Raw genomic sequence first — 21,395 nt, 5'->3', positions numbered from 1 at the left:
CCTGGTGGTCTGGTAGTTAGAATTTGGTGCTTTCACTGCCATGGCCCGGGTTCAATCCCTGGTCAGGGAACTTGCCAAAAACAACAGCTCCCCATTTCCCCTCCACAGCCCCTGGCAACCTCTATTCTACCCTCTGTCTCTATGAATTTGCTCTAGGGACCTCATGTAAATGGAATCATGCTGTATTTGTCCTTTTGTGTCTGGCTTATTTCACTTAGCATAATGTCCTCAAGGTTCATCCATGTTGTAGCAGTGGTCAGAATATCCTTCCTTTTTATGACCCGATAATATTCCATTGTACAGATAGACCACATTTGATTATCCATTCACCTGTTGATGGACACTTAAGTTGCCTCCACCTTTTGGCTATCGTGAATAACGCTGCTATGAACACTGGAAGATCCACTGAATTTTTTAAAACCTTTTGCACATAGTATTTATCTTCAACACTGATGAAAAACATAAGGCCATCTTTTCACATCTCTGCCTGTTGTGTATAGTTCAGGGGACCAATTGCTGCAACACATAGACCCCAAAATGTACTATGGCTTACTCACAAGGGAAGTTTATTTTTTGTTCCCAAAGCAGTACTGGATGGGTGAACAGGTGGGGATGGGGAGATCCTTCCACATGCTAGGGACCTAGGTTGGCATGGCTTCCAGTCACCTGAGCAACATCGGGAGCAGGGGGAAGGGCCTGCAGGGGGTTGCCTGTGGAGGTGTTAAGGGCCAGCCCTGGAACTGCCCCACCCCCTCCTGCTAGAAACCAGTCACATGACTGCACCAACTGCAAAGGGTGCTGGGGAATGTAGTCCAGTGCTTTTGGAAGGGCACCCGGCCTGTGTGGCTGCAGAGTACCTACTGGACCTCACTTCTCTAATGGCTTCTGTCCTCTGAAATTCAGCTGGAGCCAGACTCCTCCAAAAAGCACCCACCTGGCCTCCTGCTCCCACAATGCACTACACCGATCACACCCTCCTCCAGAGCAGCATGGACCATGGGGACAGGGGTCTCCCAGCAGAGGCCTGGCCCGGGGCAGGGACTCGGTCACCTGGGGCTTTGTGGGAGGAAGCAGCCTGGCAGAGGGGTCCCTACTCCCCACATTGGTCCCTTCCCCCTACATCAGCCCCTTCCCACTGTTCAGCCAACAGGAGGCCCAAGTGGGAGGCTGGAGGGGAAGTGGTGTTTCCCCTCCTCGGGAGGCTAGAGGCCTCTGTTGGTGGGGTAATTGTCTCTGTGGTGAGGGCCCCACACAACCGCATGGTTCTCTTTCTTGGGGACCTGGCCTGGCTCCTTGGCCTCCCCCACGCTTTGTCCCTCGCTGGCTCCTATTTCACTTCCCAGCTCTCTCATTACCTGCATTTCCAAGTCCCTGGATTACTGTCCTCAAAATCCCAACTAGTACAAGGGACAGGGGACTGGCCGCTGGGTTCTGGTGCCGTCACTTCCTGGGGCTGTGGTTTGGGGAGACCACCTCTCTGAGGCCAGGGTGCCTACCGTTGATGTTTCTAGGGAGTCTCTGCCCAGCTCTGGGATCTTGTGCCCTCACACAGGCCCTGCAGCACCCCAGACTCCCGACGGGTCCCTGGGAAAACCCCTGCCAGGTGTTGGGGCTTCCCAGCCTGGCCGGCCCCTGGCACTGGGAAGGCCTGACGTCTGGGGCCAGGGCCACGATGGAGCCCTTCTCCTGCCAGGGCAGCTCCAGGGCCTACCTTAGAGGGACAAGAGTAGGGTAGGGGGCCTGAGGGAGGCCATGCTTTACTTTCAGGATGAAGCCTGGCAGGGGAGGCACCTCTACTGCTGCCCTCCACGTTACTCCTCAGACCTGAGTGCACTTCCCATCCTCTGAGCCTTTGCTCAGGCTGTTCCTCTACCTGGAAAGCTCTCTGACCAATCACACCTCTGAGGCCAGTCTGGGAGCGGTGATGCTGCCCCTGCCCTCCTGCTCTGACCAGGAACCTGACCCTCACCCACCATCAAGGGCCTGGCCCGGCCTGGCTCGGCAAGGAAGCACTGGGGCTCAGGTTGGTGGGAGGCCAGCCCTGCCTTACCTCATCTGCAGAGAGGAAAGTACCTGCCCAGGGGCCAAAGGGTGGGGCCTCAGCCCCCCTGTCCTGAGCTGGAAGCCCAGAGGTTGGGGGGAGGTGGGGGGGGTCTGGAAGGACAAGAAGCACTGACCCCATCCGCCTCCACCAGAGTCTCCTCAGCACCACCCCCAGGACTCCCACCCCCCCCAATCTCATCTTAGCCCTGTTCAAATGTGCCCCACTGTGCACACTCCAGGAATCCCTGCAGATGGGATCTGCCGCTGCCCCTGCCCACCCCTCTGCCAAAGGTGAGGCTGAGGAGGTAGGGAGGCCTGGCCTCCGATCCAAGTGGTCAGTGCCAGCTGGACGACCTTGAGTAACCCATGCAACCTCTGAGACTGGGGGATGACTCGAGACCCTCCCAGGTGAGGGAGATGACCCATGCAACCTCTGAGACTGGGGGACGACTCGCGGTCACCCCCCAGATGAGGGAGATGAAGAGGTGGGTCTGCATGAACCTTGGCCGGGGTTGTGACCACAAGCCTGCTGGCCCAACTGCACTGCTCTCCCCGATGGCCTGGGTCCCTGTGTAGCCTCCGCCTCCACTGTTCTTACCCTCTGCTGCCCCCACGTGGCCACTCTTGGTGCTGCGGTGAAGGGGCTTCTCTCAGCCTCCCACCCAGGGCTCCAGATCTCGTGGGCAACCCCCTGCCCCTCACTCCTCTCAGGCAGAGCTGCCCGCCCTGGCCAGGGGGCGCCAACCTCCAACCCCACACTCCCTGGTGCTTTCTCCATCTAACACCTATGATGCAAATCTGACCCCATCCTACCCTGCCCAGGCCTGCCCACAGCCCCCATTCAGCACCCTTGCTACAAACGGGGCAGTGAGGGCATGAGGCCTGGGCCCTGTACTAGCTTCTGGACACTCCTGGGCAAAGGGCTCAGGGACCGGGACCAGTTGGGCATCGCATTACCAGACTGCCTCTGGGGCTGTGACAGGGCAGGGTGGGGGGCCCAGGGCCAGGCTGCCAGCTTGCTTGTTCCCTACATTGGGGGAGGGTGGGCCGCCCAGCCCTGTCCCTTCTCTTGAGTGCCCAGCGTAGCACCCCATGGAGAACCCTTCCCCTCCCTGCCACAACGTGGTCATTGTTCCAGATCCCACTTTACAGATGGAGAGACAGAGGTTGGGGAGAGACCGGTCCCAGGCGACCTGCCAGTGGACGAAGGCCTCAGACCCAGGTTGCTCTGGGTGCTGTGGACCGCACAGGGCAACCGTGGGACTCCCTGGAACCAAGGCACAGCACGAGCATGAGGACACCAGGGAAGGGGCACCAAAGGCTTGTTTTCTCCCCCAACAGGCAGGAAGGGGTGTTTCAGGAGATGTTCCAGAGACTTAGAATTACAAGCCTGGAGCTTAGAGGGTGACTCTCCACACCCAAGTCTGGACCCACCTACAGTCTCAGGCCAGGCCCAGGGTCTGGGAATCAAGGCAGCTCGGCCCTGGGGCCCCCTGTTGGGGCACCACGACTCAGTATACTGGGAATCAGCATCATGGGCAAGGGATCTGAGGTACTGGCCTTTGAAGATCAGGCGCTGGAGTATTAGGGCTCGGGAGACAGGCCTCAGAATTCAAGGGTACGGAGTCTCGGGCCTGGGGAATTAAGAGTCAGGGGTATGTGGGGAACAGAGCCTCGGGAACTCCACAGTGACTACTCAAGGTCCGGGTCTTTGGTGACAGAGCAGGGCACCGGGCTTTAAAAGCTCAGGTTCAGGTGTCCGTGTCCCAGGTGTATGGTGGTAGGGATTTGTGGATCCAAGTACTGGGGTGCACGTTCTTGGGAGTTTGGGAGGCTGGTCTTTGGCCCCGGGGAGGTCCTGTGTGCCCTTGGCCGCCGGCCAAGCGTGCTTCCCTCAGGGTTGCGAATCCCAGACGGCCCTGCAACAGAGGCTGGGTCTAGAGCAGGCCCGGTGGTCCCACCCGCGCCCCGGGACGCCAGGAGAGCCTAGGAGGGGCACAGAGCCTAGGAGGGGCAGACGGGGGTCTGGAAGGGCGGGGGTCTCACGTGTTGCTCTTATTGCGGCGTAGGAGCACGTAGACGAGCGCGACGAGGGCCACCACCGCCAGGCCTCCAAAGATGACGCCCAGCAGCACCGCGCTGCTCCGTCCTAGAGGGGCGGCAGGGCGTAAGGCGTGGGTGGGCGCACACGTGCAGGGCACGTAAGCGGGGCGGGCGCGTGGGCGGGGCAATGCTGGGGGCAGGCCGAGAGCTGGTGGGAGGGGCCGGTAGGTGGGCGGGGCATCCTCACCTCGCTGGCAAGTCGGGGTGGGCTGGGACCAGGTGCCATCAGTCTGGCAGGTGCTGGCCTCGGCCCCGGCCAGGCTGTAGCCGCTGTCGCAGTGGAAGTGGACAGTGGAGCCCACCAGGTACCTCATGCCCTCCTTGTGCCCGTTGGAGGGCGGAGCCAGCCAGCCACAGGACACCACTGGGGCAGGGGTGGGGCACAGACGACAGGCCTGAGCTGCTGACCACAGCCACCAGCCTGGGGGGCCGTGTCCCAGCACCCAGTGCCCGCCGCCCTCACCCACCACCGCCCTCACCGGGCTGCAGGCTCTGCGCGCGAAGCAGGTGCTGCCTGTGGACCAACAGCGTGGCGTTGCCCACGCTCAGGCTCCCGGTGGCCGCCACGTCCAAGTTGCAGAAATTGTTGTCCCCACACAGTTTGGCCGCCTCACTCTCCTGGCTGGGGCTGGAGGTGGTCTCCTCGGGGAAGAGGGGCAGGAAATTGGGGTCATGCTTGGGCCGGAGCAGGAAGTTTTCCACGAGGAACTTGGAGTCGTAGGTGAGCAGGGAGGAGGCATTCTCCACAGCCCCTAGGGAGACAGCAGCAGGCCTGGCTGGTGGGAGGGCCTGGGGGCTCCCACACACACACCTCCACTGAGCACCCCCCAGCATGGTGCCCCCTCCCCTCCAGCCTGTGGTCACTCACAGTCAGCCCCAAACTGGAACAGTTCTCGGGAACTGGCACTGGGGGGCAGGACCTGGCCGCTGCGCAGGGTGAAGTCGTCTGAGGGGTTGTCATTGAGTGTCCCAAGGAGGCCTCGTGTGTGGGTCAGGAACTTATCGGGCAGCAGGACCGCCACACTCAGGAACGGACCCTGGACGCTGACCTCCAGGCCGGCCCCTGATGACAGCATGACTGATACTCTGTCCCCAGCAGCTACTGACAGGAACATGCCTGGACACAGGGGGAGCTGGGGTCAGGGCCGCCCCTGTGGGCAACTTGCTGTGACCCCAGAGCCCCGGGATGCATGGGCCGGCACCCATGGGCTCAGAGGCAAGGGAGGGTGTCCCCAGGGCCCAGCCTGCTATGACACTCCACCACCCCGGGCGGTGGATCTGAGGTGCCCAGGCCCTAAATGGGGCCCCCATACCAGGGCCGTGCGAGGGGGTTGCCTGTCGGCCCTCATGCCCTGACTCCACCTCCCCATCTGCGCTCTGGACACCGCCTGCTTTCTGCCAGGGCCAGAGAGAGGTGTGGAGGCCCCGGCGGGGAGGGCAGGGGAGTGGGGCCCCCACCATCCCACTCACCCTTCAGGTCCATCCAGCTTTGCTCCTTGAAGCTGAGCACCTCCTGGTTCAGCAGCACCTGCAGGGCCCCGGCCCCATCCCTCAGCCGGACCTCTACCACATCTGAGTTGCCCTCCTGGACAGCCACAGCAGTCAGCCCTGTGCCTCGGTCCTGAGAGCCTGGGATGATGGGTGCAAAATGGGGTCCACTCGGCTCAGCCTCCCCCTCCCCAGGGATGACCCTGAGCCACCCAGAGCCCCAGGGCCCAGCCTCACCCTCGGGCGTCATCCTGGTCTGGGCCCGCGCCTGCAACCTCAGGTCAGTCCCAGAGGCCTCCAGCAGCACATACTCGCCGCGTCCGTTGAATGTGAAGTTGGTGCCATCGAAGGTGACAAAGTGTGGGTCCCCGAAAGCGGAAGCTGTGGAGAGCGGAGGGTCAGGCAGGTTGCCCTGGCCCCGCCCTGCCTGGGGCCTCGCCCTGGCCAGCACCTGCCCAGGCAGCACCCACCCAGGCGCGGGGGCTGGTAGCTGTGGCAGTCACTGGAGGGCCGCCTCTGCATGTAGTGGGAGCACTCGGGCGCCCAGAGGCAGCAATAGTAGAAGCTGATGACATCGTAGATCCAGTGGGAGAGGCCCGGCACGCGGGGCGGCACGCGGTATGGGGGTGCGCCCCAGTCGTGGCCACGGTCTGGGGTGCTGCCACTGGTGGAGTCGGCTGTCAGGAGCTGTGTGCCCGCTGCCGTGTAGCAGCACTGCTGGCCTGAGCCATATAGGGGGCTGGGGGCACAGACAGGTCAGGGCCGCCTTGGCATCCTGCCCCCAGCCCCCACCCCGCACCCTGCCCACCGTCTCCGTGCTCACCTGGCTTGCACGGAGCGAACGCAGTGCACAGCCCCTGGGTGATAGGTGCACACGCTGCCATGCTCGATATCACAGCCGTAGTCTGCCTGCAGAGTGGCTGGTTGCTGTCCCCTGCACTGGCTTTGCCCTCTGTCATCCCCTCCCTGGGAGCCAACCCCTCTGGGGCCCTGGGCCCTCAGACCCCAGCCTTACCTCCCAGGTCTCTACCTGCCTCCCCCTGCACTGCCTTGTACGGCACAGCCGTGTGCCTAGTTGGGGCAGCTGGCCCCGCCCGTCCCCTCGCTCCCTACTGGGCCCTGACTGGGGTGGGGGCTCACTTGGAAGCGGCCAGAGTCAGCCTGGGCCTGGGCCAGGGTGCAGGGGCAGTCGGGCACCTCCTCCAGGAAGTTGGGCAGCTGGTCCTCCAGCTCCTCCCAGGCCAGGCACTGAGCTCGGGCCCAGGCCACAGGGTCTGCCCGGAAGTCATCGCCCAGGTGCCAGGCTAGCGCGTGCTCGTTGCTCCAGAGTGCGTGCACGTCCCTATGGGGACACATGCACACTAGAGACCACCCTTCCTGCCCTCGGCCCTGGCTCCCCATCTAGCGTGGGGGCAGCAGGCAGACAGGCCCCAGCCCATCTGCTGCAGGGCGGCCCTTACTTCTCCCCTGCGTGTTTGCTGTTGACAATGCGAAGGGCACCCACTTTCCACCTCTGGTAGTCTTGAGGTGCAGGTTTTGGTGTGAAGGTGAAGGAGCCGGAGTTGGTGATGCTTGTGGCCAAGGAGTACAGGTATGACCACGCTGCCGTCCACTCCTGGGAGTACGGCTTCCCTGGGGGAGAGAAGGCCTTGTCAGCCCCTGGGCCTGAGTCCGAGGAACCCCGGGGCATGGGGTGGGGGGGTGGGGTGCCGGTCTTTGGTGCTCAGAGCAGCCTGGTAGATGGACAGAAGGGTAGACAGATGACCACCATAGGAGGCCCTGCCCTGTTTGGGGAGGGAGCCAGGCCCAGGGCCAGCCAGCCATCCAGGGACTCAGAGAGGATGGGGCAGAGCAAGCCTTTCCTGTTTCCAGGATAAGCCTTGTATCCAGGAGCAGAGAATGGCCACACCTCCTCCTAGAGCTGGTACCCAAACAGCCAGGGATCCCCAGCTTCCCTGTGCTGCTCCAGCCAGTTCCCCTTTCTTGCCTGCACTCTTCCCACTGGAAATCCCCACCTGGATTCCCTCCACCTGGAATCCCCTTTCTCCCATCTCTGCAAGCTCCAAACTCCTGACCCCACCAGGCCCCACAGAGGCAGCCTAGGGTTACTCTGCTGGCCTCACCTGTCTCCTCGTAGCCCCATAGCTCTACGGTGATGGAGTTCGTGGGCAGAGCCAAGGTGTTCCAGGTCAGGGTGAGGTTACCCTGGGCGCTGGCGGTGCCGTAGTACTGCCAGCGGGTCTCATTCACCAGCTGGCTCTTTTCAGACTCTGACACTTTGCTGGGGTGCACTGGGCAGGGGGCAGGGGGCGGGGGTGAGGGGTGAGTGAAGGCCCAGGGCCCAGGGGGTCCAGGGGAGGAGGCCCGGGGCTCTTAGAGCTGTGGGGACCTCCCAAGGACAAAGCACAGCAGTCCCTTGGGAGCGATGCTCTCCCCCTGGCGGCAGGAAAGGGCAGGAACTGAGAGAGGCAGGGCCCTGCCCCCACCCATGCCCAGGCCTCTGTCCTCCACTTGGCTGCTGCCCTCCCCTGGCTGGCCGAGCCACACTCCCTGTGGGCTGGAACTCCTGCATGGGTGCCAGCGGTGGGGAAAGGAGCTTGGGGAGCCTGCACCCAGGGAGTCGGGTGGGCCTCCAGAGGGACTGGTTCACCCAGAGCAGGTGGGCCAGGTGTGCATAGATTAGCGCAAGGGAAAGTCCCTGTGAGGGGCCTGGGCCCGGGAGGGTGCGGCCTGGTGCCTCCAGTCTGGACCAGCATGTTGGGTCTCACCAGCCAGCCAGGTGCCTGAGCGTGGGAAGGAGCGGCCATTGTCCATGGAGAGCGTGAAGGGGATGCGGCCAGTCTCATAGAGCAAGGGTGACACACAGTGCACTCGTCCCGAGGAGTCCACGAAGCCGCGGGTCTGGATGCTCTCCTTAAAGCTGTGAGTGTGGAGGAGGCAGGAGAGGCTGGGCCAGCGTGGGCTGACCTCTCTGAGGTTCCCAGCCTCCTCCCTGGACAGCCGTCCCAGTCCTCTGTCCCGGGGGCCCCACCCAACCAGCCAGTGGGTCTGAGCCCCAGCGTGCACAGAGTCCTCGGGCCTCCCACCTGCAGATCACGCTGTCAGTGGGGTTGGACCAGTTGAGATGCTGTATCACAAAATCCTTGCCACCCATGATGGAGCCCGAGTAGGGCAAGATCTCCAGGCAGAAGTCCCGAATGTCCGAGCAGCAGCTGGCCAGGCCGAAGCAGGTCGGGTGGCAGGAGCATGGCCCATCCTGGACTCCACAACGGTGGGAGCAGCTCCCCTGGGCACCTGGAGGAGAGGGCCCTGAGTGCCCAGCCTGGCCACCCCATGTACAGGGCCCACATCTCTTTCCCCCTCGAGCCTGTTAGAAGCATCCCCAGGAGAAAGTTGGCCAGGAATTGCACTGACCACCACGTGGACCCAGTGGAAACCCATAGGGCCCATGGGGTGGGGTAACTCTTAGTCCAGTTGGCCTGAATGACTGGCTAGAATGAGGGGAAATTTGGGGAAATGTGTCCAGACATAAAACTTTTTGGGAGGAGCCCCTGGGCAGACTGGCTACCAAGTCCAGTACCTGACGGCATCCTCAGATGGCTACACGTGCCTGACCCCTTGACATGGGCCGGGGACCTGTCTCCACTCCTAAAGCATCAAGGACCGGCAGCCTGGAGAAGAACCACGCTGGCTTGCCCGATCTGGGGTCTGGGATATGGCTACTAAGAGTCCCATTGGAGGCCCACTAGGGGCTGGCGCCCAGGCTGAGTTTGCCACATCTCACTCCGCTGGGCCGTGCGGGCTCACCGGTTACGGCCCCACCCTCGGGGGAGAAGGCCAGGGGTTCTCCCCTTCGTTTAGGGGCGAGGAGGGACAGTTCCAGCAGAGGACCCAGCCAGGCCAGGAGAGGGGACAGGGTGGTTTGGTGGGGGGCTGTGGGCACCCATCGCCCTGGAGCTGGCCTGGCTGCGCAGATTGGAGGGTGGAGACAGGGGTGGGGTGCAGGCCCACGTCCCATCTGGCCCTTCCCTGCCATTCCCCAAAGGGGCTGGTCAAGGGCCAGGCTTGGGCCTGAGCCACCACTGCGGGCCCTACTTCACCCAGCACAGGGCCTGGCACTCAACAAATATGTATTGACCAAGACTGTGATAGCTTGAGGGGGTGGGGAAGGAGGCCCAGTGATGACTGTAAGTGAGATAAGTGGAAGGAGGGTGTTGGTGCTTCCCTGAGATGGGAGATAGGCCGGGGAGGGGGCTGGGGAGCTGGCAAATACCAGCTCAGCCCAGCCCAGCCCGGGGGCCAGGGTCCCGGCTCTGGAGTGCGTGGCCTTCCCCTAGACTTTCTCGGGTTCAGCCCACCCTGAGAAGGACCCAGAATCCTGCCTCTGGCCAGGCAGGGGGCCCAGTGGGGCTGGGGGCTCCTCCATGTACAAACACACCCTCCATCGGCGCTTGAGGTGCAGGCCAAGGGCTCTCCCGAGCTCACCACACCCTGGCCACCTCCCTCCCAGCCCACCACTGCCTTCTGGCTCCCAGCCAGCTTAGGGTAGGCATGGCCCAGACACCCCCATCCCTACCAGCAGCCCCTTGACCCTGGGCTCCCCAGAATTTCTTCTTAGCACCCCTAGTATGGTCACAGATGGCCTGACGGGTGGACAGAGGCTGAGCCCAGGGAAGTTCTGCCCTGGGTCTGACTACAGCGGGCAGATGGACAGACAGACGGGGGACAGAAGGGCAGCGTGGGGGCGTACCTGCTGCAGGCCAGGGGCCTGGGTCGGGGGCTGTCACCAGCAGCAGCAGGGCCCAGGGCAGGAGAGACAGCTTCATGGTGCCTGCCTGTGTCTGCAGCCAGCGCAGCAGTGGCTGGGAGGTGGCGGCGGCTCACTCCCCACGGCCTGGCCCCGCCCCACGCTGCCACCCCGCCCCACCCGGGTCCCCTCTCAAAGTCCACAGGTGTCCTATGCGCTAGCAGGGCCCTACTTGCCCAGTTAGCACATTCCTGGCCCTTGGCCCGCGACTCAGGGAGGGGGCCCACATCCTGAAGCCGGATGTCCGGAAGCTGCAGCTCAGACCCTGGATCCCACCCCCGAGCCTGCTCTGGGGAGCCAGGCCAGGCTCCTGAAGGGGATGGGATGCTGCAGTGGGGATGAGGCAGGGTTGTCCTTGCAATCCCAGGATTCCAGCCCCTGGGGTCCCAGGCCACAAGCCTGGCACCTCAGCTTCCCTGCAGGGAGCAGGGGGTCCCAGTTCCTCCCCACAGCCGGGTGGGGTAAGGGAGCAAGTGACTTCCTGCTGGTACCTGCTGCAGGCCGGCTGTGTGGGCGCTGGGGGAGGGCTCCCTCTCAGGAAGGGTGGGAGCTGTCAGACACAGCTCCGTGGGGATCCCTTTTGGAGGGAGGAGGGGAAGGGGGAAGGAGGAGGGGAAGGGAGAGTTGGGGAGGAGGAGGAGGCAGGAGGTGAAGGGGGAGAGGGGGAGGGGAAGGAGGAGGGAGGGGCCTAGCCTCAGGCAAATTAACCCTGGGGGTGGGGTGGGAGTTGAGGCCAGGACCCTGGTCTCCCCTTGGCCTGGCTCTCTAGGCCCCTGGGTCAGTCTGAGGGCTCCAGACGTGCGTCTGCCTTGGGCTGGGGACCAGGAAAGGAGCCGCCCGGCCCCACCTGCCCCTACCCTTTCACTCTCGATATTTACATAATCTCTTTGTCTACCTTCCTCCTATTGGTGCGGGTGAGGAGATTGAGGCCCAGACAGGGAGGGGGCGGTTAGGTCACCAGGAGAGGCATCTTCTGGGAGCCTCCAAGGTCAGGGTATGGGGGGAACCCAGGCCTAGGACTCACTTGGGCTCTGCCACCTGGGCCTGGGGTCTGGACAGGCAGACAGTGGCAGTTCCTCAAGACGTCTGAAGGAGACAGGGTCCTGGACCCCTCAGGGAACTGAAGGTAGCGGGGCACAGGCTTTGGCCACATGACCGGCCTTGGCCGCGGAGGTCGGCCAGCCTTGTTCTCTGGTCACCGCTGCCTCGCAGCTGCTCCAGAGAGCTGGGCTGCCACAGGTGTCGGAAGCCAGCCGCGGGAGTCGGAACCAGAAGTCCCAAGTGGATTACTGGGTGTTCAGAGCACTTCTGTGGGCAGGTGCCCTGGGTGTGGGCACTGAGGTCCCCAGCCAGCCTGGGGGCCGGTGCTGGGACTCGCCCGGGCCCAGAGCACAGCTTAGGGAAGGAAGCTCCTGGGGAGGGACAGAGGTGTCCTGCGCCCCAGCCAGGAAGGGCCCTGGGAGATGGCTAGGCTGTTCCCAGGAAGGGGGTCTGTGGACCGGGGGAAGGAAGGTGGCCACCTCCTCTCCCCAGCCTGAGCCAGAAGCCAGGAGTGCAGCGTGGGGGCCCAGGGGGCTCAGCTGAGTAACTGCCGGTTCCCTCAGGCCCTGCAGCCTTGAGAAGGGCCTGAGTCAGTGCCAGTTCAGCGCCCTGGGTTCCCACGTGGCTCTGCCAGGCCTGGGCTGGGGACCCTGCAGTGTCCAGCCTCTTGGGCCTTTCTTCCCAGGCAGTGGGGGGTGGGGGCACAGCGCAGCAAGAAGGGTCTCTGTCCCCTCCCCGGACAGAACACCTTTCAGAGAAGGCCCCCAGAGCAGGACCGGCCCCCAGCTGTGGGGCTGGCGGCTGGGCCCCCACAGCACAGAGGGGCAGATGCTCCCACAGAACAGACGGGCTTGGAGCCGGGATGGTGGGGCCAACATCACTCTGCTGGGGCCCCACGTTTGTATCTCGCACCGAGCCCCCCGACTCATGTGGCTGGTCCTGTCAGAAGGCGAGTATGGTGGGAGGTCAGCGCCACCCCCTGCCTCAGGCCCCTCCCCAGGGTGCCCATCACATTGGGGTGTAAGCCACCTCCTCAGCACGGCTGGGACCCTCCTGACCCTGACTCTGGAGGGACGTGCCCTCACCCCTGTGCTCCTTCCAGGCCCGGCTGCTGTCTCTCCCGGGAGCGTCTGCCCCGTGTGGCTCCCGCCTGCTCCCCGGGTGCCTGTGGGTCAGGCCCTGACCTGGCCTGGGGGAGGAAGGCCCAGAAAGCCTGGACAGGGATCGCCACCCCAGGGGACAAAGAGGCCAAGACGACGGTTCCATCTTTATTAGAAAAGCAACCAAAAAAGGACCCTCCACTGCCGTGACCCAGACAGAGCCCGTGGAGGGTGGACGAGGCCGCCTGGCTGGGCTGGTCACGTTTACAAAGAAAATCACTTCATAAAAAAGGAGGCGGGCCCTGCTGGGCTCCTGTGGCCTGTGGCCCTGTGGTGGGGACGCCCCACTGGGCGGGGCGTGGTGGGGTGGTGGAGGTGGTGGTGCGTGGGGAGTGGCCCTCAGATGTCCATGTAGTCATCGTCCTCATCTGTCTCGCTCTCCAGCGAGGACTCCTGGCTCGATGTCTCCAGGACCTCCAGGGCCGGCTGGCACAGGTTCTCCTTCCTCACGTTGGCAGCCGACTGGGCAGACAGGATGGCTGACTGCACAGACCGGGTGAGGCAGTGGTCAGTGGCAGCCTGGCACCACCACCCCACCCCCCACCCCCAGCCCTGTGTCCCACCCAGGACCTGCCGTCACCTTCAGCTTCTGTTTGGTCTCCTCTGAGATGCTGCCTTTGGGCGAGAGCAGCGTCGGGGTGGGCGGCGTGACGGTGATCTCAGGGGGGAACTTGGTGGTGGCCGAGGGGATGACCAGCTTTGGCATGTTGGGCAGGAGGCGTGATTTGGCCCGGCTGGGCTCAGCCTTGCCCGGGTGGCCCTCGGGTGGCTGGGCACTCCCACCACTGGGCACCTTGGAGCTGGCAACTGTGGGGTGGACCCAGTGGACTGAGCCGGGCTCTCGGCCTCCCGGGCCTGCCTGCCCCTCCCTTCCTTGGGGCTCATCCCCCGCAAACCCTGCACCACAGAGGCACCAAGACGCCTCCTCTGGCAGCGTCAGACCGCCCTACCCTCTCTCTTTAGGCCTGTGCTGGTTGCCAGGCTCCCAGGCCTCCTCCTGTCTCTCTGCCTCCCCGAGGGCCTGGCTCTGTCTCTGGGCTGTGGGGCACCCCCAAAAGCACAGTGTTCACTGGGTGCCCAGGGCTGGGACACAGGCAAGCCCTGCACCTCCCAGGCATGCATGTGGGCTCTCAGACCATCCTAGTGAGGCAGGAGATAGACGAGCCCCCAGGGCGAACAGCTGGAGTTCGCTCCCTGTGGACAGATACTCCAAGATGAAAATAGCAGGGCAATTGAGAAAGGAGGCTGGGCCCTGCCCAGATGAGGAATACAGGCCACATATTCCTCATTCTCAAGTCCAAGAGACCTTCCAGACTAGAAAGCTCCTTGGAGGTCAAAAGGGGAGTGATGCTCACTACCCATATAGGTCTCTTCCCTAGAATCCATCTTGGCTAAGAGAGGCACGCACACAGGGGAGGATCCTGAGATATACCAAATATGGACTTGGAACCAGGCAAATCAAAATGACTGGCCAAAGGAAACCCGGAAGAAATGCCCCATGTAAGTGGTTCAAACTAGCAGGAGGGCGCCACTCTCTCTCTGAGCCCACCTGTGTGTCTATCTACATGTACTGTACACTTTTTCCTCCTAATAAACACTTCACTTGTTTCACTACTTTCCGCCTTTATGGGAATTCTGTTCTGCAAAGCCGAAGAGCCGGGGCCTTGTCACTAACCACTGGTCTAGTGGCTAGGGTTCAGCACGCTCACTGGCCGGCAACCAAAACCCTGCTTCGAGCGGCTGCAGGCCGAGGCCACCTGAGATCACTAGGACACACATTCTATTGGTCATTCCCGCCACAGGGAGGATGCTGGGGCCCAGAGCCGGCCACTCAGCCAGCATCCACTTTCCCCTCGCGCCTCAGGATGAGCTGGAGCTGTGAGGCAGCAGTGTGGGCTGGCAGCCTCCGGGAGCCGCAACCTGGCTGGTGTCCACATTCTTCCGCTGCTCCATGGCTTTAAAAGGAGCGGGGCTTACTCAGCCCCCATGCCCGACTCCCTCGGGCTGGCACCAAGCCCTGCTGTCCTGAGTGGGGTCTGCGAGAGGCCCCAGCCCTGAGGAGTCCCCGAGGGGCCTGGCTGGTTGAGGCGGCTGGTGGGAACAGGCTGTGACTCAGACACAGACACGGACACAGACATGACACGGATGCCCATCCGGCTCCGCCCAACCCGGCCGGCCCTCTGCCCACCCCTGACTCCTCCCCGCCCCACGCCTGCCCCTCCCATGGACCCATCTGGGCACAGGCACCCCTCCCTCTCGGCTAGGCCACCTTGGCCTGGGCTCAGCACCTCCCGAGCTATTCCCCTCTGTGAGGCGGGAGTGGGGGTGGGGGTGGGGGGTCTCGGGCCCTTCCCTCCCCCGAGGAAGCTCTCCAGCCAGGCCTTCCCTGCCTGGCCTGCCTTTCTTGTCTACCTCACCCCCAGGCCCACTCCAGGCCCCTCTGTCAAGAAGCACCCGCTGACTGCTGGCCCTGGGGGCCGTGATGGGCTGCTCCCGACTGGCCTTACCCTGGCTGCAGGTGGGCTCAGCACCGGTCCGGGGGACCGCCTCTGCTGGCCAGCAGTGCGGCTCTGCTGGAGGGCCCTCGGGGGCCGTCTTCACCTGCTCGCTGCACCGCGGCTCCTGGGGCAGGGAGCCCGTGCCCTCTGCCCCTCCTGCCAGCTCTTCTTCCTCTGTGGAAACACAGCACGGCTATGGGTGACACGCCCCCCACCCTTGGGATAGGGGCCTCCACCTCCACCATGGCCGCGCAGGGGCTCCGCTGGAACAATCGCCCGGGTGGGGCCAGGCTGCTACCAGCAGGAAACCGCTCACCCCTGTGGACATGCTATGAACCTGACACAGCGGGGGCCCCACCCCAGCTTACAGGAGTGGCCACTGGAACCGAACAATCCAGCTAAGGACAAAGTAGATGGAGCGGTGGCGGGCCTGGCGCCCTCCTGCCAGGCCACACCTTCCAGGCGTGAGGAGGGGGCTGGGAATCAGCCTCCGTGGTGCCAGGTGGTCAGTCGGCACAGGTGTGCCTGCCCCCAGGGCCCCCGGCCACGTCCGGCCTCTTTGCACTCCCATTCCTCCTCCTGCCACGCCGGCCATGACCCCAACACCCAGCCGCTCCCCACTTGGGGTGACGCTGGCCCCTCCCTGGCTGGGCAGGGGGACAGATGGGCCTCCTGCCTGTCAGCTCCAGCTCCTGGAGGACAGCACCTGCCCTGCTGCCTGGCCACGAGCCACGCCCTCCCTTCTCGGTTCTGACTGCCCGGCAGTCAGGGTCACAGCCTCTTCGTTCCCAGGGTCCAGCTCCACACGCTGCCACAGGCAGGGATGAGCTGCCACAGGCAGGCATGAGCCCCACAGGCAGGGATGAGCCCCTCGGAGCTGCCCTCCTGAGCCCCGCGGAGCAGAGCTGCCCTCCTGGGCCCCGCGGAGCAGGTGGAGCAGCAGGAATCCTGTGGCCCCGCGGCAGGAATGGGTCACTGCACTGGGCACGCACCCACGATGCGATGCAGGCCCGGTGGCTGTCTGGTCCAGGGCCTTCCATAGGTGGCAAAGCCCTGCCTGGCTGGGCCCAACACTGAGGGCCTGGCCAAGCGACCTGGAGCGGCTGCTTGGGTTAGGGGAGCGGGCAGGGGGCTACCTTGCTGTGAGCAGTCTACAGGCCAGGCTGGCAGGAAGCGAAGTCTGCCCTCAGGGGGCAGGTATCAGTCCCTCCTGCCCCCAGGGCACGGTCCGGCCTCCCTTCTTGATGGGTGGCCAGAAGAGGAGGGACACTCGAGGCAGGGAAGTCCAGCAGAGACTCAAGCACGTGGAGAGGTGCTTCCTAGGCCAGGCGGCCCTGTGAGGAGGACCACGGTGGGGTGGTGGGGGTACCAACGGGGAGGGGACCTGCCTGGTGCCTCAGCCTTCAGGGGAGAGCTATCTGGGGCTCCCCGAGCCCCCAGGCCTCAGGCTCTGTGGAAGCAGGGGGACCGGCTGGAATCCTGAGCCATCGGGGCAACTCTCCCTGCTCTCTAGGCAGACTCACAGCCTGGCCGCTGAGTCCCCAAGGCCCAGTGTCCTGGAGGCGCCCCTGACCCAGGTTCAGACTCTCCCTGGCTTCTCGACTGGCACGAGGCCGGCACTGTGGCCCCCTCAACCCCGTCTGGCGGGCGGCACCCTGCACAGACAGGTGCTCCCTGCCCTGAGTCCTGACCCAGCTGGTCCCACGGCCTGGAGCCCCCACTCCCCACCCCTGGAGCCCTGACCACCTCAGCAAGAGGGACCCTCAATCACTCATGGGCCAGGCACCGTCAGCAGGAAATCCGGTCCTGGCCTGTGGCGGGCAGACACCCAAGGAGACAGGGAGGTGAGCAGACGGGGGCAGCGATGGGCAGTGTCAGGGCCCCTCTTGGGGGACGCACAGTGGAGGAACTGAGGAACCAACAGCTGGCGAGAACCTGAGGCCACCAACAACCTGAGAGCGCCCAGGGGACCAGCTGATGGCCTGACGCCCCCGAAGTTCTGATCCTCTGGGGCAGGAGTCAGGCGGGGGCGGCGACAGGCCAAGGGACAGCAGCCAGGTCTTCGTGGAGTGAGTGGCTTCCCCGGGCCGTGGATGGTCATTGCCGCCACCCTGTGAAGTCACCCCTAGCAAAACCCGCCTGTAGGGCCGTGCTCACCGTCTGCCACCGTTGCTCTGCTGGGTGTGGACAGCAAGACACATGGGACGGCAGAGAGGAGGGGATGCCCAGGCCACTGGGTGGAGCCGCATCTGTGGTCCTTCGGCCTCAGAGGCTCCTCCCTAAACACTCGGCTGCAGGGGCTACCTCAGGGGAGGTGACTGTCTCAGGCCGTGGTCAGCACCACTGTGACTGGCTGGGTAGAGGATCCCTGCACTTCCCCACCTTCAGAGCAAACTAGGGACCCATGAGGTTGGGGGCCTGGGCCCTCAGTCTCCATCTGGGCAGAGCAGCCTGTGGGAGCAGCGCTCCTGGTCACGGCTAACCGGGCTTCCAGGTCTGGCTCCGGCCGGGCACTCCTGCTAGGGCTGACTGTCCCCTTGTTCAGATGGGTCAGGAAATGACATGGCCGAGCCTGCATGGCAGACAGTAGCACCCCAGCTGTGGCCCTCCATGTCGATGGCTCCTGGTGGACAGGTGAGCCTGGCCTTCAGGGACGAGCAGGGATGTGCGGGCAGGTGGGAGCCCGGCCCCGGGTCCGCGGAGCAGGGAGGGAGAGGTGCAGGGTGTGTGTGCGTGTGTGTTTTGTCCTGAAGCGTCTGCCCTCCCTGGTCTGCTGGCTGCCCCCGCCCGTGGGCTGCCGTTCCCATTCCCAGGGGCATCTAAATTTGGAAGGAACTGGGGCTCCCTCCTGCCGACAGAGCCCTCAGCCCCATCCTTCCGCAGCCCCCGCCTCAGCCTGGCCGGCTTCCGTCTGCCTTGCCCCGGGGGCACAGGGGCTGGGCGGGTCTGCCCCACAGCCCAGCAGGCACCCAGGACTGCTCACAGGCCTGAGAGGTCTCGTGTGCACTGGGGTCAGGACCCCCTCCCCACTCCTGAATCCTCGTGCGAGGAGAAACATGGTGAGGTGGGTGCCGTGAGGGTGGGGTGGGGTGGAGACAGCTTCTCAGGGATCACCAGGCTGGAGGCGCCCACACTCTCCATGCAATGAGCAGGACTTGCCGCTGGCTGGCAACGGGGTCTGGGCCCTGCTCTGGCCCAGCCGGGCCTCACCACCAGGTGAAGGGGATGGGACTCACCTGGGCCCGAAGAGGACATGCTGGGGGTGGCCTCGGGCCTGTGTGGCCGTGGGGGCCCGGGATCCTTGGACAGGTCTGGGGTAGAGCCTGACGCCGAGGGAGGACAGGTGACAACAGCCGGGGCGGCAGCCTGCGCAGGACGAGGCTTGGTGTGGCTATCGCTGGGCCGCTGCGGGGTGTCCGTCGGCGTGGGGTCGGGGGCTGCAGGGGCCACAGCTGTAGGGAAGAAGTTCTCTCGGCTGTCCTTAGGGTGCTTTGGGGTGGTGGGTGTGTCCCCTGCAGCCTGGGAGGACAAAGGGGAAGTGAGGGAGGCCAGTTGGGCAGGCCTGAGTCCACGCTATCCCCCAGGACACCTGTCATGGTGCCCCGCTCTGGGCCTCAATGCTAGCAGGGAGGCCCACTCTGCCAACTCGGGACACCGCTGGGGGCCCAGAGTCCGTCCCTAGGAGAACTTCCAGGCCACGCTGGCAGGGGCTCAGTGGAGGGGCATCAGGCTGGCTGGGATCTTCACCCTCCCACTCCTGGGTGCCAACCATGACCCGGGGCACAGGTTGGTGGCCCCCAAGGGGGGACTGCAGTATGGGAGGTCAGTCTTGGAGGGCAACTTCCCAAGGCCACTGGTGGAGGGGTCCTGAGACAGCCGGGATGACACCGCAAGAGTCAGCTCCTGGGCTTTGTGCAGCCCCAAAGCCACAGCACCCGAGGCGGCCCCAAGCGTGGCCCCTGCCGGCAGCCTGGCCTCGGCTGCCCCGTGGTTCCCCCACCATAGGCCGTCGGTTCTCAGGGAGCCGGGCCCTTCAGGGCCTCCCCATCTTTGTGCACACAGTTCCCTCTGCCGCTAGGCCTTTTCCACTTTGCACCTGAAGCCCACTCCCCAGGCGGTGTGAGGGCCACGGCTCCCTGAGAGCAGCTGCGAGGTGGGGCAGGGGCTCCGCGCGGCCTCTGGCAGCAGAGCTGAGGGCTGCACCCTAGTGCCTGAGCCACACCCCAGCCTGCAGGCCACCAGCCCCAGGCCCACCATACTTGGAGCCAGCGCACACCAGGGCCGTGGGGACCCCTGCCCAGGGCTGCAAGTGCGGGAGCCTCACGCCTGCTGGGAGCACGCCCCATCCCCAGCTTCACGGGGTGCGGTCAGCCCGGCGACTCTGCTGTGCAGTGAGTGTCTGGGATGAGCCCAGACCTCCAGTGGGAGGGTGGGCAGGACAGGACCTGTCTGTTGTGGGCAGACACATGGGGAAGGTGGGTGCTGTGTCCTTGTCCTGTGGGAGCCACGGGTGATGGCACTCAGCCTCTAATTATGTCCTGAGCACCCTCCTGGCATGTGCCGGGCCGCATGGCAACTCGGAAATGCCTCCAGCAAAATGGACACAAAATGGGTGGGAGCAGTGGCTCCCAGGGCCATGGCTGCCTCCCCCGCAGCACTGGCCAGAGGCGGGCCCAGGACAGCTGTGACCGACATGGTTGTCATCCCTGAGGTCGCTTCCTAGGCTCCTCTGACAGGCCAGGTCCCAGCTGGGTGCTGGTCCTCCGTGGGCCTCCATCTCCCCATGTCCCCTCCTTGCCCTTGGCTCCTGCCAGCTCAGCACCCTCTTTTACCTCAGACCAGAGACCAGTTAAGGGGGAAGCTGTCTGGGGGTTTCCTGTGTGGTTCTATCATTTCAAGCACCTTAAAAGTCTGCATCAGAAACAGCCCTCCTTTCTCTGGAGTGATCACTGCCCACCTGCCCCAGTCTGGGTTGGTGGAGGAGGCAGGAGGGGGACCCCTGGGCCCGACCCTGCTCTGGGGCACTGGGCAGTCATTTCTTCCCACAGAGCAGAGGTTGTGACGAGGTGGCTGCACTGTGAACTCTGCTGCCTTGGCAATAGCAGGGCGGTGGGGACTGCCGGCAGGGGGACACCTGTCTCCAGGGATTCCTGCCCTCAGCTGGGGGTCTGGCCCACCTATGTGGCCCACAGCCCACTTGGTGAAGGTTGAACCTCTGGGCTTCCTCAGACCCAGAACCCAGGTGGGGTAGTGGCCCAATGCCCCACTCCACTGAGAAAAAGCCCATCTGGACACCGAGGGGCAGCCAGCCGCTGAGGGACTAGGACACGACTCCCCAGCTGCAGCTGGACGCCCACTGCCCTGAGCTCCTGCCTCTGGACTCCCTCATGACACCCTTCCCCAGGGGGCCCAAGGAAGAGTGATGACTGGGAAGGCCGGGCCTGCTGCTGGGGCAGGGCAGTCAGGACACCCCTGGGGACAAAGAGGCCGCACCTACCCAAATGGCATGTACCTGCCCTTTGACCTAGTGACCTGGCCCGGGACCATCCCCACCTGTGGCTCACCTGACCTGGCCCCTGCCCCAGCCCACCCTCTCCACCCAACAGTAGGGAGTCTTCCCAAAACACGATGCTGGACAAACACCAGGACCCCCGCCCACCCTGCTCCTATCAGCCCCGTATCCCAGCTCCACCTCTGTGCAGAGGAATGACCTTTCCAGTTGAAGTCGACTAAGTAGCGAACATCCTCCCTGTTTAGAGAAAAGGTGCGGGGGTGAGGGGACCTTCGTGTCACACGCCCAGTCAGAGCTGGGGTCTGGTGCACCCCCAGGCGGGTTGTCAGGGGCTCCTTCAGGGCCTGAGGCTCAGCTGCCCATCTCCCCTGGGCCCACCTGACCAGCCTGCAGCCCGGGGCGGGCTCTGCACGACGAGGCTGGCACAGGCAGGGTCACGCTTACCTGTCTCTGGGCGGCGGCCCCAAGGTGGACCTGACAGAACTTCACGGCCTGCTCCAGGGCAGCCTCCTCGTCCACCTGAGCAAGGAGACGCCCAAGGTCAGAGGGCAGGGGCCTCGGTGGCCAGCCTTCCCCCGGCCCCTGGTGTTTGAGGACAGCTCCCAGGGTGAGCCCTCCCACTGCTGCTCCCCCCAGGACCCCAGCCCTGTCTCCCAGGCCCATCTACCAGGGGCACTGCTCTGGGCCCAGATGGCCAAGCCACGTTCATGTCTGTGGCTGTGCTATTTCATCCTCGGGGGCTG

The 21,395-nt window shown here is 64.3% G+C and overlaps 2 protein-coding genes across 7 annotated transcripts in view; both read right to left on the bottom strand.

Moving 5' to 3' along the window:
* Positions 1 to 436: 436 nt before the first annotated feature.
* Positions 437 to 10,460, bottom strand: SUSD2 (sushi domain containing 2). The gene is made up of 15 exons (XM_029217252.1): positions 10,385 to 10,460; positions 8,721 to 8,928; positions 8,403 to 8,554; positions 7,758 to 7,925; positions 7,095 to 7,266; positions 6,775 to 6,976; positions 6,458 to 6,543; positions 6,105 to 6,373; positions 5,872 to 6,015; positions 5,617 to 5,775; positions 5,015 to 5,263; positions 4,626 to 4,898; positions 4,334 to 4,510; positions 4,090 to 4,192; positions 437 to 3,962 (listed from the first exon to the last, which is right to left on the bottom strand). The coding sequence occupies exons 1-15, from the start codon at positions 10,458 to 10,460 to the stop codon at positions 3,938 to 3,940; spliced, it is 2,463 nt and encodes an 820-aa protein (XP_029073085.1). The 3' UTR covers positions 437 to 3,937.
* Positions 10,461 to 12,737: 2,277 nt separating this feature from the next.
* The window catches only part of CABIN1 (calcineurin binding protein 1), a 98,468-nt gene continuing 89,810 nt past the window's right edge, over positions 12,738 to 21,395 (bottom strand). For all 6 annotated transcript variants that reach the window (XM_029227175.1, XM_029227166.1, XM_029227190.1 and 3 more), the window contains 5 exons: positions 21,097 to 21,171; positions 18,377 to 18,659; positions 15,150 to 15,314; positions 13,223 to 13,449; positions 12,738 to 13,125 (listed from right to left, as the gene is read on the bottom strand). In XM_029227175.1, the coding sequence (XP_029083008.1) occupies positions 12,982 to 13,125; positions 13,223 to 13,449; positions 15,150 to 15,314; positions 18,377 to 18,659; positions 21,097 to 21,171 (894 nt within the window). In that variant the 3' untranslated portion in view covers positions 12,738 to 12,981. The remainder of the gene's footprint in view (positions 13,126 to 13,222; positions 13,450 to 15,149; positions 15,315 to 18,376; positions 18,660 to 21,096; positions 21,172 to 21,395) is intronic.

Source organism: Monodon monoceros, unplaced genomic scaffold (genome assembly GCF_005190385.1).
Source record: "Monodon monoceros isolate NGI ecotype Baffin Bay Population unplaced genomic scaffold, NGI_Narwhal_1 Super_Scaffold_1, whole genome shotgun sequence".
Taxonomy (NCBI): domain Eukaryota; kingdom Metazoa; phylum Chordata; class Mammalia; order Artiodactyla; family Monodontidae; genus Monodon; species Monodon monoceros.
The sequence above is the reverse complement of the archived record's forward strand: the minus strand, read 5'-3'. Positions and strand labels throughout refer to the sequence as shown.